This window comes from Colias eurytheme, chromosome 10 (genome assembly GCF_061535395.1).
Source record: "Colias eurytheme isolate Ceu_HAF_F1 chromosome 10, ilColEury1 Martin Lab GWU primary, whole genome shotgun sequence".
Lineage (NCBI taxonomy): Eukaryota > Metazoa > Arthropoda > Insecta > Lepidoptera > Pieridae > Colias > Colias eurytheme.
Genome location: NC_142989.1, coordinates 6,651,979 through 6,670,402, shown reverse-complemented (window position 1 = coordinate 6,670,402; position 18,424 = coordinate 6,651,979). Strand labels below are relative to the sequence as shown.

The 18,424-nt window shown below is 30.9% G+C and overlaps 2 protein-coding genes across 3 annotated transcripts in view; both read right to left on the bottom strand.

Annotated features, from left to right (window-relative positions):
- Cad96Ca (tyrosine kinase receptor Cad96Ca) overlaps nucleotides 1-18,424 on the bottom strand; it is a 74,978-nt gene that overhangs the window by 16,403 nt on the left and 40,151 nt on the right. For both annotated transcript variants that reach the window (XM_090106074.1, XM_090106075.1), the window contains exon 3: nucleotides 859-1,088. In XM_090106074.1, coding sequence (XP_089962200.1) covers nucleotides 859-1,088 — 230 coding nt within the window. The remainder of the gene's footprint in view (nucleotides 1-858; nucleotides 1,089-18,424) is intronic.
- LOC149905233 (uncharacterized) lies at nucleotides 6,512-11,198 on the bottom strand. Its single transcript, XM_090106504.1, has 4 exons — nucleotides 11,124-11,198; nucleotides 8,212-8,459; nucleotides 8,024-8,103; nucleotides 6,512-7,949 (listed from the first exon to the last, which is right to left on the bottom strand). The coding sequence occupies exons 1-4, from the start codon at nucleotides 11,196-11,198 to the stop codon at nucleotides 7,909-7,911; spliced, it is 444 nt and encodes a 147-aa protein (XP_089962630.1). The 3' UTR covers nucleotides 6,512-7,908.

The following is an 18,424-nucleotide window of genomic DNA, read 5'->3' as shown; positions in this document are numbered from 1 at the left end:
GATATACTAAAAGGAAACTTTGAATACGATTGTTATTTCTGTTTTTTTTTTGAGTTTATTCTTTCAATTCAATACATAGAACGTTGAAGAAACAAGTGTTTTGTAAAATAGATTTAATCATTAGGTTAATCAGTGAATTTATTTTTGTTTGAATTAACATGAACAAAAATAAATTCACTGATAAAGCTTCGCCCAAAATCCACTAATTATTTTCACTAATTATGTGATAATTGGGTCTCAACTACATCTAACATTTTGATATACATTTTTAATAATTACTTATTTTAATATTATTATTTATTTTAATAATTACTTATTTTAATATTATTATTTATTTTAATAATTACTGGAATTTATAAAGAAAAATTTAATTAGGTATACAAAACGAACGAACAAAGTAACGAGCATAGATAGCTTGGAAAATGATTAAATGAAAAGGAATAAAGGTTTTATATCCGCACGCAAGTTTTAGGTATCCGTCGAAAAAATCCGTCTAGTTCAATTTATCATGCCGGAATCCAATATACACCAAATCGCGTGAGGACCCGGATTCGGAATAATCTTCACGATTTGAATTTATACGTATGAATAAATAATAAATAAAATTGACAACTCTATTTCGGAAGTAACACCTAATATTTATTTGGAAATCTATAGGTTATAGTGTAGGCGCATACAGGCACTTCCGTAAAATAACAAACACAACAAAAAGTGTTAACAAAATTAAAGTTAAAAGAAAATTGAAACTATGCAAACTCTTGGGCGCACATGATCTATCTATTATAAAGCCTACCTAATCTAACCAAGTCTTACGAATATTTCAATTTATACGAAGCTAATAATAAAACCACAAATTACCTTATCCTTAAGCGTGTCATTTACAAACACTTCCCCTGTATGAGGATCTATTGCGAACGGCGTGGGCGGTCCGCTGGTCTCCAAGCCGAACGTCACATTCTGTTTCCCAGTCCTCTCCCTGGTCACTCGTGTTACCCTGGTACCTATCGGGTCCGTGGCCATCACATACCAGTTCCGTTCCACATGAGTGATCGCGGGCAAATTGAACCCGGGAGGCAGTTGTGATAGTCCTGGAAATAAAATGTGAATTTTTGAAATATGGTCTGTTCTTATTTTATGTTGTTTTGTTAAATACTTATTATAATAACCAAGACTCTTAACAGGAAAAATTAACCTAAGAGAAGACACTTTTATTCGTATTACTAATATCAATACCATACATAGTCCCCATTACATATTCTCTTTGAAATCTTGCCACTGCTCCACACAAGAAGGATCCGTGTCCATTGTAGGTGTATACAATTTTAAAGAAAAATAATCTTCTATCCTGCTCTTTACAATAAAGTAAACTATTGAACGCACTGTTACTTTTATCAATAGATAAAAGAGATAGAATAGAACTCACGCAAACGAATCCGCGGGCCAAAGATGTTCATGCTCAAAGATTGTTTAATTCCAGGCCATTAAAAGGCAGGTAATTAGCAGAGCTAATTGTACTAATGCGGCTTATAAGTTAAAGTCAAAGGATTTAATTTCGAGTTAAAACTGTAGTTATGCGTTAATCTCTATGTTGTTATAACAGCATTAGTAGGTATTTATAATGTCTGTGACTAGACTTATTCAAATTTAAATGTTAATTATTATACGAAATGTTATATAAATTGAAAAATATTAAATGGATGTTTTACATCATATTTCTTTATGAAACCGAGGTTAACATAACCTTTTATATGATTGTTGTAAACTTTTATGTGTATATTATGTTATCTTTATCAGTTATCACTTTTATACCGATAAAATTCCAAATTGATAAGTTCTGATTTAATCGAATAATCTTCAGATGTGTACATTTTATTTACTTCTCTGACTACTCAAGTACCTTAATTGTTATCAGTATTGAAGTCTTCCACGAAATATTGCTTATGCTTTATTCATACTGACAAGCGTATAGAAACACTATCCTAAATTCTATTGTTTGGTTTATATCAAATTTAAGCCCGAGTTCGGGTAACCTTTAAGATAAATTGTATCACAATAGAGCTTTTCTCTTTAGCTTATAATTTCATTCTAATCTATTTGTGGATCGTTTGTACTGAATTTATAATAGGTAATTGAGCTTCAATATTATACCTATTTAAGTGAATTGAAATGCTTAGACATTATACAATTAACTAATATTATGGTGAATTTAATGACGTTTTTGCTAGACCACAAAAATAATCACAGCAACGTTTGGTTTTAAAATGGTCATAGTTCACAAGTTTGTTGCCTTAGGTATTAAAAGTTAAAGAAAATTAAATTCAAATTCTCTTTAAATATAAAAAAAAGACGGGTTGCACTCCGGGAGTGCCGGCAGAAGTGAAAACTTGATTATTAACGTTCAGCATGTTTGATATTTTGGAATGGTATCCGTCTTACGCATGGAATATAAGGGCTAAAAAAAATCCGTCTTACGCTTTTTCGATCAGGTCACGTGTCCTGACGCGAATTTAAGATTTTATACCTACCCATTACAGAAAAAGTGCAACGCCGCTAAAGAAGTTTTCACTTCAACATTTTCTTTCTCGGTAACCACAATAACGTGACCTATAATTGAAGCTCGAAGCACTCATTGTAATAATGAATGAAACTTTATATACACATGAAAGATTTTCCATTGAAGCAGATAATAAGAAAGAATAAAGAGGCATATTTAAAACAAAGGCCTTGTTGACTTGAATTGACGCAGAATGAAAAGAAAATTATACTGGTTACGATAAATTATAAATTGGAATTAGGTAACCAAATTATTAAATTCATTCGTTTGAAAATATTTCAGTTATTTTCTTTCTACCCATAAGTTATTAGAAATTGTTTAAAATATGATTGAAAAAAACTCCCTATAAAAGTATTTTCGTAATTGAAAATCGATATCATAAATTTTGGAATACCTACTCGAAAAGAAAAATATTAACAGTTGGAAGAGTTATTTACATTATCATATTTTATTTACAATATCAATCATTACATTAAAAGTTTATTGGGAGTTGTGCCTGTTGTGCCTGTTGTTGTGTTTGTGCCTGTGCATACCCTGATTGACTGTACATTCAAATAAAGATAGATTATAATAAAAAATAGATGTGACACTGTCGCCTAAAGTATTTTTGCTTTATTTCTCAGAATAACATTTGAAGTAATCTTGTCACATTTACTAGCATCGCACCACTTTAAAGAACATCAGGCTATAACGGGACTTTTGTCCTAATGTGGAGCAATTTGTGAAGAGAATTTCCCTTATTTATTGACTAAATTATTTGTTTAGACGAGCTATCCGGAAAATGTTGTTCTGTCTTATACTCTTATCACTTTGGGTAGAAATAGATCTTGTCCGATTCTTTTACCCGATATGCACACAAAATTTCATGGGAATCGGGAAAGCCCTTTCGAAGGAGTTAACTACAAACATCACGACATAAGAATTTTATACTTTTATTAAATATTATCGTATTCAGTAAATAATTATTATTTATTACCTACCTAAACCAACCTACTAGGTACATATTTATTATTTACTCAACTAGGTATATTGAAACAATTATTCCTAGAAAACAGAACGTGTGTGCCGAGCACACGTGCCAGAAATGAAACTTCATTGACAAGATTCAAAGATACCAAAATCGTCGCCTTACGCCATGACGTGACGGTATTGCCATGACTAGAGTCTAGACCTCGAAATTTTACTCTCAACGCGCCTAAAGAAGTTTCACTTCAAAAATGCTTGCAATATCCGTGGGTACAACAATTGAATAGAGCGCAATTTCGCAACGCATACAAATAAACTGTTTACAAACAATCAAGAATTAATTAAATTAAAAATCATCATTGTGATTTCAAAGCACCGTAACAATAACGAGTCAACAACCGTCCACCACAAATAGCAACAAAATTTTATTGTATTTTATTTTCAAGTAGCATTATACAGGGAACGCTGTAAAGACTGAATACAATTAAAGAATGTTCTTAGGATAATATTCCCTAATTAATACGGTAAGGTCAATACTAACTAAGGTAACAATTACTCTACTAATAGAATAGAATATTTGTTTGAGGAGAAAGTGGGTAGGAACATATTTTTTTACCAAAGTGCTTAATGGAGCTCTTCCTACGACGACAAAAATAAAAAAGTTTATGGAAATTTTCACCGTGCAAAAGGCATCACTTCTATCCTGCTAATGCTCATGTTCATGATAAATAATAAATAGGTAAATAATACTGTTTTAACGTATTAAACGTTAAAACAGTATTATTTATATTATAAGTAAATAATTATTGAAAATGAATCATGGTTCTTCCAAGAACAGCACAGTCATTGCGATTAAGAAAATATAATCTCATCATTTTTAATAATTTTCAACTGAAACCAAAGCAAAATCCTAACATAGATTTACTTTATAGAGTAAGAACATCCATAAGAATATGAACATTAATTGTCTAAAAAATAATATTAACAAAAATACCTACTTATATTTTGGCAAAACGATGATATGACCGTGTGGGTGCATCATCAACGTCATGGGTACTTTTTGTCATTTAATTAAAAATCGGGTTGATTGATTAGATATTTTTACGAAATTTTGACAATGATCCAAGAACAATAAAGGGTTGTAAAATGCGATTAAATTTCTAGTGTGATAAATTATTGGTTAGATATACCTATAGTTATAAACGTATGTTCATTTTTTGTGACATCTTTCTGGTAAGGATATCAAAGCGTCGTAACTAAAGTTTCTTAAATTAAAATGTATATTTAAGTACTTATTACTAAATACGGAAAGACATGCAAAAGAATCTTTCATGCCTTCCTAAGCTTATTTGAACACGTGCAAACCACCCATATCACGAGTACCATTATAAGAAAATCTTTCTTCTATTAAAGCCTGTCTTGGAAACTATTGAATATAGAGTTTTTATTATATGTAATATCAAGAGTCCCTTTCTGTTAAGAATGGATTGCTAAGAATTCGCACTTTAAGGGAAAGTCTGGGTAATTGTGTATGTAATGCAAGCATTTCTGAGTAGCAAAGAAAATTTATACACGTGGGGTAGATCCAGTTATATATAAGTAATAGATATTATATAAAATATTTATTACCTAGCAAACTGAAATGAAGCCTTGTAGAATACCTACAACCTACCTACTACCTACCTACGGGGAAAGCATTTACGTTAACATTGAATATCTATGTTAAGTTGTCGTTTTTGTATGGGGATATATTATTATAAGCACCTTGGTAGGTACGTTGTCAAGAATAGCTTTTTTGTATACCGCGCAATACCAATATAAAGTCAAAGTATTTGGATAGCAGATACGCAATAGGTAGGGACTTTACTACTTTTCAAAAATATGTAGGTATATACCAACGCCGCGTATAATATTTTAGTTTGACAAAATCTACAGAATTCATATATTTCGGTATAGGATACAGATCCCGACGAATTTAAATGTATTGGGAACGAATTTCAGCCTAGAGCTTAGTTTGAAAACTTTTTCTAACATTCCAAATGAAAATTAACTGTATAACTGTGCCTAGCCGTATGGAAAAACCATTAAATTATGTGTCGTAACTTTTACTACACTCAGTACAAAGAAAAGTTTGTTTTAAATTCAATTTATCTGCTTTGTTGAACCGAATATTAATTATAGACCATAGTTATAGACATTTTATTTTAGAATTTTACTCTTCATGTTTGACCTTGAGGATCTACGTAACTGTGTACCTACAAGAGTGGTATAATTATGCGTTATTATTAGATAATGTTTAATTATACGCTTTTTGACTAAATTTTCTTGAATATGTGCTTTTCTTACTGGTTTGATATTATCTGGATCAATCTATGTAAAATATGACAAGAGAATAGCGTAAATATTGGGAAAATTAAGTTTACTTTCATACTATATCCTACGTTAAGAACAAAGACTTTGTTTGACTTCCTGTAGCCTGTAGCTAACGGACATGCAATAATTATAGTCTTTGAAAGTAGGTACAGACCCTATTATTTATTGCTCGTTGAGCTATTTTATAAATATATTTCGGAATAGGTTAGTGAAGCATACTTTATTAAAGAATATTTAAAATATTTTATAATTGTTTTATAGTTTGAGTAAAATTTAATACGAAACAAATTAGCACTCGTTTTTGAACATGAATATTCGTTTCCTATCGCTATAAGTCTTAAAAAATTAAGTAGAGATTTAATTAAAACGATGGTTATAGTTTACGATCACTTTACGATACTATAACTAACCACTCTGATAGAAGCGTCGCTACATAAATAATAATAATAATTAGTAGATATGAATTTGGTTGAGTTCTTAGCTACATCTTATGGAATTTGCATCAATTCTGAATGATACAAACATTTAAAAAAGGTTTTATACTCAAGCTGAGAACATAATTCATGTATCTCTCATGTATCACTCGAATTATACCGAGATGCAAGTTCAACTTAAGACGATACACAAAAAAAAATCTACTGCTTGGCGGGCGGAGTCTAATAGCTCGCTATCGCGAACGCGGGTGTGCGCGAAGTCATTCTTGCAAACTCGCCGCGCTGCCGCTGGCCGACTCGGGACAAACATGTATGGAGTCGTCATACAGTTATAATATTCTTATACATATATTTAATTGTTGATTTATTGGTTTTATTTTCTTGCTTATAAACAAATAATCTTCTTTTTAACAACTACTTAGACATTATTAATAATTATTATTATTTCGTAATGTTTACTTTATTACAAAATAATACAGGTTATAAATAATCTTTAAAATAACAAAAAATATTGTTACTCTGAAAAAATGAAATGGTACTCAATAACGCGGACTACTGAATGGATTTAGATAGAATTTGATGCTGACGTAGATATTACGTCATGTCCAGAAATGAAAGGTAATATTTCTGAAAGAAGTTATAAACCCTAATTCTTCTCAGTCAAAGTCAAGAGTGGAAGATATCACTAATACAGTAAAACTGATGCGAAACTTTGGATGTTAATTTGTATATTTTTTTGTTAGTTGTTACTTAATCACGTCAAGACTACATTACCAATTTTGATAAAATATAGCTAATTGCCTGGATTTACACATAGGATACTTTTTATCCGAACTGAACACTTCTGTGGGATAAGACAGGATTCACGATATAATCTAATTCCACGCGGGCAAAGCCGCGGTCGGAATGATATTTTTTTAAATAAAAAAAATTGTTTAAAAAAAACACAAAATATATTGACGCATGTATTTATTTTTTGCACTCTATTATAATTGTAATTATTCATTACAAATAATCAAAATAAAATAGCCAGAACAAAGTTAGGCCCTGGTAGGGTAGGTAGGCAGGTACAGCAATGTGAGACGAACACTGGCTTATTTATACCAATAATAATGTATTATAAACATTAAATTAAATTTACTTTCTAACAACAAAAATACATAATATTAGCTAATGTGAAAGCGAATCAACCAATCATCCCACAAAAATGAAATGTGCACACAAATATTCATCCAAATCGGTTCATGTCATTAGGAGGAGTGACTGCAGCGCCATCTTCCGGGCCCAATTGTGTTTCCAGATCACCCAGGAACTCAATTTAATATACTTACACAAAATTTTTCGAAATGAAAACTCACATTACTATGTAAATATGAATATAAACCTGTTTTATTACTAAGCAATTTCCCGCACAGGTGTAGTAAGTATAAATGAAATAAATATCAACATCAAATTCTTTATACAACATACTTATCTACCACCTTCTAAGAAATGTAATTCTTGAAATTATTTCTAATATATTTATAATACTACTCCAATGAGCTCCTGTTCCATATTATGTCCGCCATACTTCCACTAAGTTCACCATGATTTTTTATTTCTTTGCACTTTGTTGCTTTTTGCTAAAAATGGAATCATGCGATAAAACCAGTAGAGCTTTGATAACATACATTTTTGACTGAATAAAGGTACTTACGAAGGAGTGGATTGACATTGTGAACAATCAGTGGGTTTATTTTCCTTCTGGATTCCGGATTTCTGAACAGATTATTTATGCTATAAATGAAAAAATCTTACACATTTGTTATGTACTTAAAACAGGGGTACATATCAAACATCGTCTATAATACAATTATCATCAAATTTAAAATAAAACCAACTTACTTCATTAATTTGTTCCAATTGTAAGCATTCTTTTTCCTCCAACCTTTATGTTTCTTCTTCTTATTTTCTTTATTGTCCCCATTTGTCTCATTTTGTCTTATCGTGTTGTCACCCTTTTTTACGATTGCGCGAGCGACACAAGTTCCCCGTGTGACGGCCGTAGCGGGAATGACTCGTGCAGCGATCGGGGTAGGAAGGTACAGGGCGGCTCTCGCTATATTGGCTGGTCGCGCGCTAATTTCAAGTACCTATTTCTTGTTTATTTCAAAACCATCGCATATTTCAAAATTCTAACACGGTAGACGTATAGGTTGTATATTTTATAGTTAATATCCAAAAAGTCGTAACTTTACGTTTGTTATTTTGCAGATGCCAGAGATTAAAAAAAAATAACAATGATAACTTTGTATTTTTTTTCTATCGAGAAAATATCATGGAATCATGTTTCTAAAACGGTAGACGTATTGTGTTACTATTGAACTTTCTTGTCAAGAATTTTCATCACGACAACTTTAATAATATAAAAATTACGAAGGTTTGAAAAGGGCCGTAAATGTTAGAAAAATTAATTCATCACCTTAATGCGCGGGCGCAGTGAAAGCGACTTTCACTTATTACATTATCTTATCAACATATCGCTGTATGCTGTAATTGAGTTGTTTGAGATAACAAAACTCATTCATAAGGGTCTAAAATAACATATATTTGTAATTACTAATTTTTGACAAGTTGCTACCTACAGAAAAATGGTTGTTGTTTCTAGGAAATGTAAGGGTGATGAAATAAAATATCTATAATATTTGACAAGATACCACGATCCGTGGAAAACAATAAAGATAAGGAATAGTGTTCTGCAGTCGTTCTATCATACTATAAATAGGTACCTACCTAGGTAGGTAATAATTAGTGAGGTTAGTTTAATAAATGTTTTCGTGTGTGCGTTCGTGTCCATGTTTATCTTATTACCTGCAGTCCAAAAATTTTGCAGATTTTTTTCAGATGTTAAAGTTAATTTAAATGTATTCACACCTAGAACCGTAGCTGACATCATATTAATAAATGACATCTGTTTGTTTGTCCCCTTGTTTTAAATTGGTTAATAATATCTTTGTACGGAAAAATAAAAGTTACGTAAAAGAAGTGTTGTGTACAACGATTGTCGTTGATTGAAGATGAACGGCTGCGTAATTCATGAAGAATAGAATATTTTTACTTCGATAAACAGAAGTTATAAGTGCATTTGATAGACGAAGATTTATTAGTCTTGAAAATTCTTTATTGAAGCAAGATTAAACGGAAATGGTTTCTTAGTTGATTGCACTTTAGATGCAATTTATTCCAACAATTATTATACGATCGAGCGAATAGAATAATTTACAATAAAGAACTAGATATAAAGAGAGGCTCTTGTGTTTGCCAGTAAGAATGATTGGCTTCTGTGACTTTATATTACCCTTACAAATAAATTAAAGACTTGCAAACGAAATGCGATCTTATTTTTCTTAATATTACAAATCCACCGAAGTCTTAAATTTCTTTCTTAAAATTCATAATAGGTAGTATGAATGTATGATACTTGTATCATATTAGTATACTATCACTAGGCACTAAATCAATAATATCAAAGAAATAAATTAAAAATATAAACTAGTCGCGATCCTGAAAGCTTTTTAGTTTGTAAGCAATTTAAATTGAAATAATTCAAAGACATGAAACAGGCATTGGCATTCGGGGCGATAGCCGTAGTAAATATCTTCTAAAAATAATCTGTTTAGCTTGTCAATTAATTTTTTAATAGTGTGGACCACATTACAAAGGAGCATATTTATTATGCAATGGTTTATACATATATTTAGTAGTTATGCAGTTACAATTAATATTTAAAACAACAAAAAAGTATTTGTGGGAACATGAAAATATTATTGTAACTGTGTCCAACTCCAAAACAGTGAGAATGATTTTAAATAGCGAAAAAAAAAAGAATTTTCCCTATCCTGTACCCTTTCGCGGTATTCAATATTTTTAGGGTTCCGTACCTCAAAAGGAAAAAACGGAACCCTTATAGGATCACTTTGTTGTCCGTCTGTCCGTCCGTCCGTCCGTCTGTCAAGACCCTTTTTCTCAGGAACGCGTGGAGGTATGAAGCACAAATTTATATCAATTACTCAGGTCTACTGTCCCTTGAAGCTGTGAAAAAATCAAACTTCTAAGCCAACGCAATCAAAAGATACAGCCGTTTATGCCGCAAATTTTCGACATTTGCAAGGGAATCAAAACCTACAGGGTGCTTCCCGTGAATTCAGAATCTTGAAATTTGGTCCGAAGCAACGTCTTATAGCATAGATAAAGGAAAAATTACGAAAACCATAAATTTTTAGTTACATCACATACGGAACCCTCGGTGCGCGAGTCCGACTCGCACTTGGCCGGTTTTTTTTACAACTTGTAACTTTATTAAAATGAAATTTAGTATAGAATGAACTTACCGAAAGCTTAACCTTAGATAAATTGTATTAGCTATATTATTCCATTGATCTTTTGTATTTTCATTTTTTACATAAAATAAAAACATGAACATACACAAATAAAATAACACGAATAAATTTAGAAATTTCTTTGAATTACATTCATCAAACAAGCTTTGATATATGTAAAATATTATTGAGTGAAAAACAAACAACATTCTAGCCATAACAATTCTGCGAATTGCCATTTTTAAACCTTAACATTTTTGTTTTTATTTAAAGATCTCTCAAAATGAGTTTACCATTACTTTGTCTAATTGAAATTGTATTTATTCGTCTTATTTTTCTTAAATTGAATTCAAACAAACTACATTTAAAAACAGTCTTCAGTATAAAAACTTTCGACTATTACGAATTAGTGGAAGATTTGTGCGTACAAAAACGTACGGCAAAACATAAGGATTCCAATACTGGTTCACCTTGAACATTCAAGTGGATTGTAATATGAACATCACCACGCATTTAATAATATTATATTCAATTTCAAAGGACTGTGTTGGGTTTTCCACATATGTTTTTGGGCTACCTACGCGAAAAATATATTGTCTGGTGCAAATTGCAATTTTTTTTTTAATTTAGTTATCTTAGTCGTCATGATTGTCTTAGCTGCCCGATCCCTGTGATTGAATGCTATCAATATTATGTAGTGTCGTACCTATAGTTATACATACTTATAAAATGTAAATGATATACTAATCTAATAGAAGTGTTTGCATCTTTTATATTATGTATTGGTACCATGGTGACTAATATTATCCACACTTTAATGTTATGTATTTCATCATTCAACAAAAATACATAATAAAACTAATACCATAGTATAAAGAGAACTCTCTTTATACTATGCTAATACCAAGCTTTTATAAATAAATATTAACCATACTGGCTGCAAATGAATGTGGATATGAATAAAATCCCTGAATCGCTTAAATTAAAACTCCATAGGTATCTACGTTGTGAGCTCGGATGATAAATAAAAATATGCATCTATAATGGCAATTATGTATTGTAAAATTCATCTTCCTTTTAAACTTAATGAATATGAAGCGTCCTACTTCATTAAGGTGATTGCTACGATCTGTTCCCAGCCAATATCCCGCTAGATGGCGCTGAATTCTACATTTCTAGTTTATTTGAGTTTTTGCGTAATTGGAAAAGATTAAGGTCGTAGGAATAGTCATGGCGGTTACTGAATATTATATTTTATTGAAATATGTCATATCATTGCCTTAAAATCCACCCAATTCGGTAAAAAAATGCATTATAACATCTGTCATTGCATACAGGGTCGTTTACACACACAGACGTATACAAAAATGATAAAGATTTAAGTCTAGATGGCGTGAATGTAAAACAAGTAGGATTGTTATAAAAATAAAAGTTATATTTGTTGGCGTAAACTATTTTGTTGTAATTTTGGGAAATAAATAATGTCAAAATTGATTACAATAAAACGCAGTTTTATTTTATTACCTACATTACACTATTGTTTTTTTTTTTTTATCAAAACATGTATTTGAAGTAGCAAATATGATATTATGCTGATCCAAGCATTTTCACTCAAAACTAATATCACTAGTGATTTGTAAAAGTAAATTATTTCAATATACATTTCATAACCAACAAGTAAGAATAATTATTCATACAACAACAAATCAAAAACACTATTTACTATGGAAAAAAAACCAGGAAGGTGAAAAACATATTTACGATTTCGATGCACTCGACTTTTAGTAAAATAATAGGTAAAAATATTATTATGGTTTTGATCACAGACATATTCTGTGGTTTTGATTTTAGCTACTAGTATCAGAAAGCTGCGTGTTCAATGCACGTCGGGGTCCCACAACTGTGGAGGAAGGAAGGTAGAATACCTCCATCGAATAAGTGAAGTTTCTCGACATACTCGATTTGCCGGCCGGCCTCAATGAAGATTGTCCGAAAGTTGTATATGAGCTCTGTAACGAAAAAATTTCGCTAGCGCGATTCAGAGTGAGGTGTCGTACAATATACCTAATGAAGTTTTTCATCTTTTTATTTTACTGCAAATACAAAATAAAAATTAAACAATGGTAATGTAAATTCTAAACAAACTACTACCAAAATACAATTAGAACAAAAATCATTTGACTTGTTTATTTCACCCAGAGGCCAGAGGCGGCTCGTGACAAAATTGTATAGGTGTTTACTTGAAATAAAACAACGAAAATACAATAGCGTTCGGGATGATTTATTACAAAAAAATGAGCACCACATTTTATAAATGTCTATAACACTAAAAATTACAAAGTACAGGCTATTTCAAAACGAATTCAATGACTAGGTATCAATAATTAGTAAATCACCGAATTTGCATTCGCGAGCGTAGGTATCCATAGTGTTTGTCACTGACGGTCACTGACCTCTATAACTTATAGTTATAGAGGTCAGTGGTGTTTGTTGTGTAAACATGTATGTATTTGAGTAGTTAGTAGCATATTATATTCTGAATTTCTGATCCATGCCTATTCACTCAAAACTAATAACACTAATGATTTGTAACAGTAAATTATTTCAATAGGTAGGTATTTGAACATTTCCCAACAAGACGTAAGAATAATTATTCGTAGGTATACAAGATACAATAACAAATCTAATACACTATTTATTATTTTATTATTTACTAGCGGTCCGCCCCGGCTTCGCCCGTGGTACATGTTTACGTTTTCTCTCCATAAGAAGTAATAGCTAGAGAGCTAGCGCAAAGCTACCTGTATGTATTTGACCAGACCTGGATTTTTGTGTGTTGATTCCCCTATACCTACTATACATGAGATGAGGAGTCACTAAGCCCAGAGTGGTGGACGGGGCGCGCGCTTAGGTAAGACAGGTGGAAATTTTTGGCGAACTTTGAAACCATTTGACCACGTCTGCCATTTTGATATTTGAAAATAGATTATTATTACTATCGGAAAATAACAATGGCAGACCATTATCACGCGGATAACATTCTGGCAGACACTTATGAAAGTGCTGAAAAAAATACAATTTTGAAAGTATTTGACCAGATCTGCCATTCATATATTTTATTTATTAGGGTCTTAAAAACTTATTTTCGAAACGGCAGACATTTTCATTGCGTACAGACTTCAGCAGACAACAAAACTTTACAGACTTCAGCAGTCAACAAGACTTAGCTTCTACATGGTCAGATGTATATATGTATTACGTTCCCTGACCTTACATCAATGATTTACTTTATTAATGTTTTTATGGTCATTTACATTTAATTTTGAAAACTATGGAATAAAATTTATAAATTTGATGATACAAAACTAAATATACATTTGTAAAGAATCTCAAATATAAAGTTGTGTTGCAAATAACAAATCATCATTTAAAATTTAAATATTTAGTTTATTTCTTTATTTAAGAAACAATTAACAATTACAAAACAACATAAAAAAACACGCATGCATTTATTGAAATGTTCATTCATCATCACTATCGTATGGCGTTGTGTGACTCGTCTTCATAATCCATTGAATCGGATTCTGTAAAAGTAAAACGTAAATTATATAATAAAAGAAATGAGTCATTATAAACTTACCTAGTAAGGCAATGCCTTTGATGTCGCACGATGCCGCCGCGCCGCCAGTGTAGGTACTTCTGCTGCTACATGAAAATATGCTAGGGTTGCAACAAATGGGAAATAAAACAATTGTGATTATTACTATTATGATGTAATCATTTATTCATATTATGTACATTCAAAACAATTGCTATTATTAAATCTGATGTAATTATTTTTTCATAAATATATAATTATTATTAATTACATAATATATTGCACTGTGAAATATTTACGTATCACTTTATTTTTGATGTTCTTAATTGTCTTTTATAAAATTTAAGTGACGCATTCGCATTGGGATCAACAATCCGATAAGAAAAGAATGGAGACAACATATACATAGCTTTGATTTCAATTCTACAGATACAAAATATACAATCTATCTAAAATGATACAACGGATGTTTCCTGCGTTTTCTCGTCAAAATACCGAAACAACGTAATTATTGTATAGTAGTTGGGCGTGAAAGTAAAAAAAACAAATGAAAAGTGTTTTCCATATGATTATTTATTAAATTTACGCGATTAAGAATAATTTCAACGATACAATTTAGTAACCGAGAATTCAGAGGATTAAAGAAAATACCTGCCTGATCATTTTATCAAACTCTAAAAGAATTATGGTTATTTCGCATCACTCGGTTTATTAGTTTGGTAATAATTATTAAAGGTAGTTACAACCCTAGCCATTGAGTCGAACGGTAGGCAACACAATATCGACTTTGTGCGGGTACATATGGTACATTTCTTCTTGCTGTGAAGCGTAATTATTATTATTAAGATTTTTTAGGCTATTTTGAATCAGCTGTTCTAATTTAATTCTAGAAATTTATTAAAACGTGATTTTTTTAAAAGTGTATTATGAGTTTATAAATACCTCAACCAATAGTTATTGTGTCCTATCCTCATTTCTTTATATCTTGGTAGTTAACTAAAGTGTTAAATTTACATAACCTCAACAACAACATTTACACTGCCACTGCACTAAAACTAAACTAACTAGCTCTCTAGCTATAAGAACCATCCTCGTACTTCAAGGGATATAATAAAAAAAGAATGATCGAAATCGGTTCAGCCGTTCTCGAGTTATGCGCTTACCAACACATTTTGCGATTCATTTTTATATATAAGATAAGATTATGTGAAAATAACCAGGAAGGTGAAAAACATATTTACGAAAACATAGTAACATAATATGGCTGTCGCTACAATAATTATATTTCAATTTTATCTTTTTATACCTAGTAGAACTGGCCGACGAATAAAAAAAATCGTATTAGAATAAATACAATAAATTACGGAACAAAAAAAGGATTGTAACTGAATTAGGTATGTTTGTTTCTGGGCGCACCGTTTTCGACGACGCGACGCGCGACGTAAGCGTATAGGTATAGGTACCTACTTTGCTAAAACAAACTAATAAAATTGTGTGTCTGTCTGAAAATTCGGAAAAGCATATTTTGCAAGTTTGTAATTACTTTGATAGTTTACCGATTTATAATAATTGTAATTGTAATTGTATAATATATAATTTGCAATGTGGTGAAATTTCATAAAAATCACGGGCCAATTTTTTGTTTTGAATCCCACCGAAAATATAATTGCGTTATTAGAATAATTAATTACTATACCTACCCACGATCAATTATTACAATATAGTCTCAAATGCATACTAGAGAAATATTGCAATTTGATTCAATTAAAATGCATAGCATACAAAAATAAATTCACAACACAAGAAATTCCGCGCGCAAATCATAGCGCGTGTCAATGAAATCAAGAATGTTTTATATCAAGCCGACGCGGACGACGACGCGACGCCGAACAAAAGTACCTACGACGGACGACCACGCTTCGAGTTGCCAAACAACATGAGTAATAAATTGTTTACAAAAAAAACAAGTTTTCCATTTTTCTATATGAGTAGACAGAACTTCAAAACGCCACCTGCTACGGTTTATATTATGAACGATTGTTATAAAAATAAAAGTTATATTTGTTGGTGTAAACTATTTTATTGATCAATAATTTTGGAATTTAAAATTGTCAACATTGATTACAATAAAACGCAGTTTTATTTTATTACACTATTGTTTTTTTTATCAAAACATGTATTTGAAGTACCATATAATATTATGCTGATCCAAGCATTTTCACTCAAAACTAATATCACTAATGATTTGTAAAAGTAAATTATTTCAATATACATTTCATAACCAACATGTAAGAATAATTATTATTATTCCTACCTACAACAACAAACCTAAAACACTATTTACTATGGGAAAATAACCAGGAAGGTGAAAAACATATTATTATTTACGATTTCGACGCACTCGACTTTTAGTAAAATATAGTAGGTAAACATAATATTATGGTTTTGATTTTTGCTACTAGTATAAGAAAACTGCGTGTTCAAACTACTTGTTTGTCTGTCTGAAAATTCGGAAGTACTTTGGTAGTTTACCGATTTATAATAATATTGTATATATCGTTGTTTAAAAAATATTCAAACACAATAAAATATGATATACTGATTTATCACTGGTTTCAGTGATGAACTGATGAGTCAATTATAGCCACTATACTTTCGTCATACGTGTGTATGATTGATGTGATTTGCAACGTGGTGATATTTCAGAAAAATCACGGGTCAAATTGTCCCACCGAAAATATAACTGCGTTATAAGAATAACTATACCTACGATAAATTATACATAATACAATATAGTCTCAAATGCATACTAGTGAAATATTTTATTTGAATCAATAAAATAAAAAAAAAATAAAAAATAATAATAATACAAAAATAAATTCACAACACAAGAAAATCCGCGCGCAAATCATAGCGCGTGACAATGAAATCAAGAACTTTCGAGCCGACGCGGACGACGAAGGAGCCTAACAAAAGTACCTACAATCATAGGCGGCTCGTGACAAAATTGTATGGCCGTGTTCACTTGAAATAAAACAACGAAAATAGGTACCTACAATAGCGTTAGCAGTACAAAAAAAATGAGCACCACATTATAAATGTCTATTTATACACTAAAAATTATAGAGTATTTCAAAACGAATTCAATTATTATTTAGCAATAATTAGAAAATCCCCGAATTTGCATTCGTGATCGTATTCATAGTGTTTGTCTACACTAATATTATAAAGAGGAAAACTTTGTTTGTTTGATTGTAATGAATAGGCTCATAAACTACTGGACATTTTACCAATGTTTGCAAGTTTGTGATTACTTTGATAGTTTACCGATTTATAATAATTGTATACTTATATCATTGTTTAAAAATATTCAAACACAATATGATATAGGTACTGATTTATCACTGGTTTCAGTGATGAACTGATGAGTCAATGTTAGCCACAATACTAATCACTTTCGTCATACATGTGTATGAAGTATGAACTATGATTGATGTGATTTGCAATGTGGTGAAATTTCATAAAAATCACGGGCCAATTTTTTGTTTTGAATCCCACCGAAAATACATATATTACTAATTGCGTTATTAGAATAATTAATTACTATACCCACGATCAATTATTACAATTTACAATATAGTCTCAAATGCATACTAGAGAAACATTGCAATTTGAATCAATTAAAATGCATAGCATACAAAAATAAATTCACAACACAAGAAATTCCGCGCGCAAATCATAGCGCGTGTCAATGAAATCAAGAATGTAATTTTATATCAAGCCGACGAGCGACGACGCCGAACTAAAGTACCTACAGTACCATTTACCTTCAGTGTACAATACAGTTTACAGACCTACGACGGACGAACAATAATGAGTAATAAATAAAAAAAAACATAGTTTCTAAGGTCATTAGTTTTATTTTATTTTATTGTTATTTTCTTTGAACGATTGGAAATGAAATTACTCAATTTTTACACATAACTTTGATTTATTAGAATTATGCTCATTATGCATAAGATAACGAACGCGAATGCACGACATCTAGCGCGTCAATGTCTAAACATCGCCTTTCGTTTAGACATTGACGCGCTAGATCTGTAATAAGTATATAGTCTATGCGCTAGATGTCGTGCTTTAT

What these genes read in the sequence shown, in the direction of transcription:
- LOC149905233 (XM_090106504.1), bottom strand. Translation starts at nt 11,198, where the DNA reads ATGCGTGGTGATGTTCATATTACAATCCACTTGAATGTTCAAGGTGAA. An exon ending in TGGAATCCTTATGTTTTGCC is followed by an intron (nt 8,460 to 11,123) that starts GTACGTTTTTGT and finishes AACAAGAAATAG; the next exon opens with GTACTTGAAATTAGCGCGCG. An exon ending in AATTGGAACAAATTAATGAA is followed by an intron (nt 8,104 to 8,211) that starts GTAAGTTGGTTT and finishes TTTCATTTATAG; the next exon opens with CATAAATAATCTGTTCAGAA.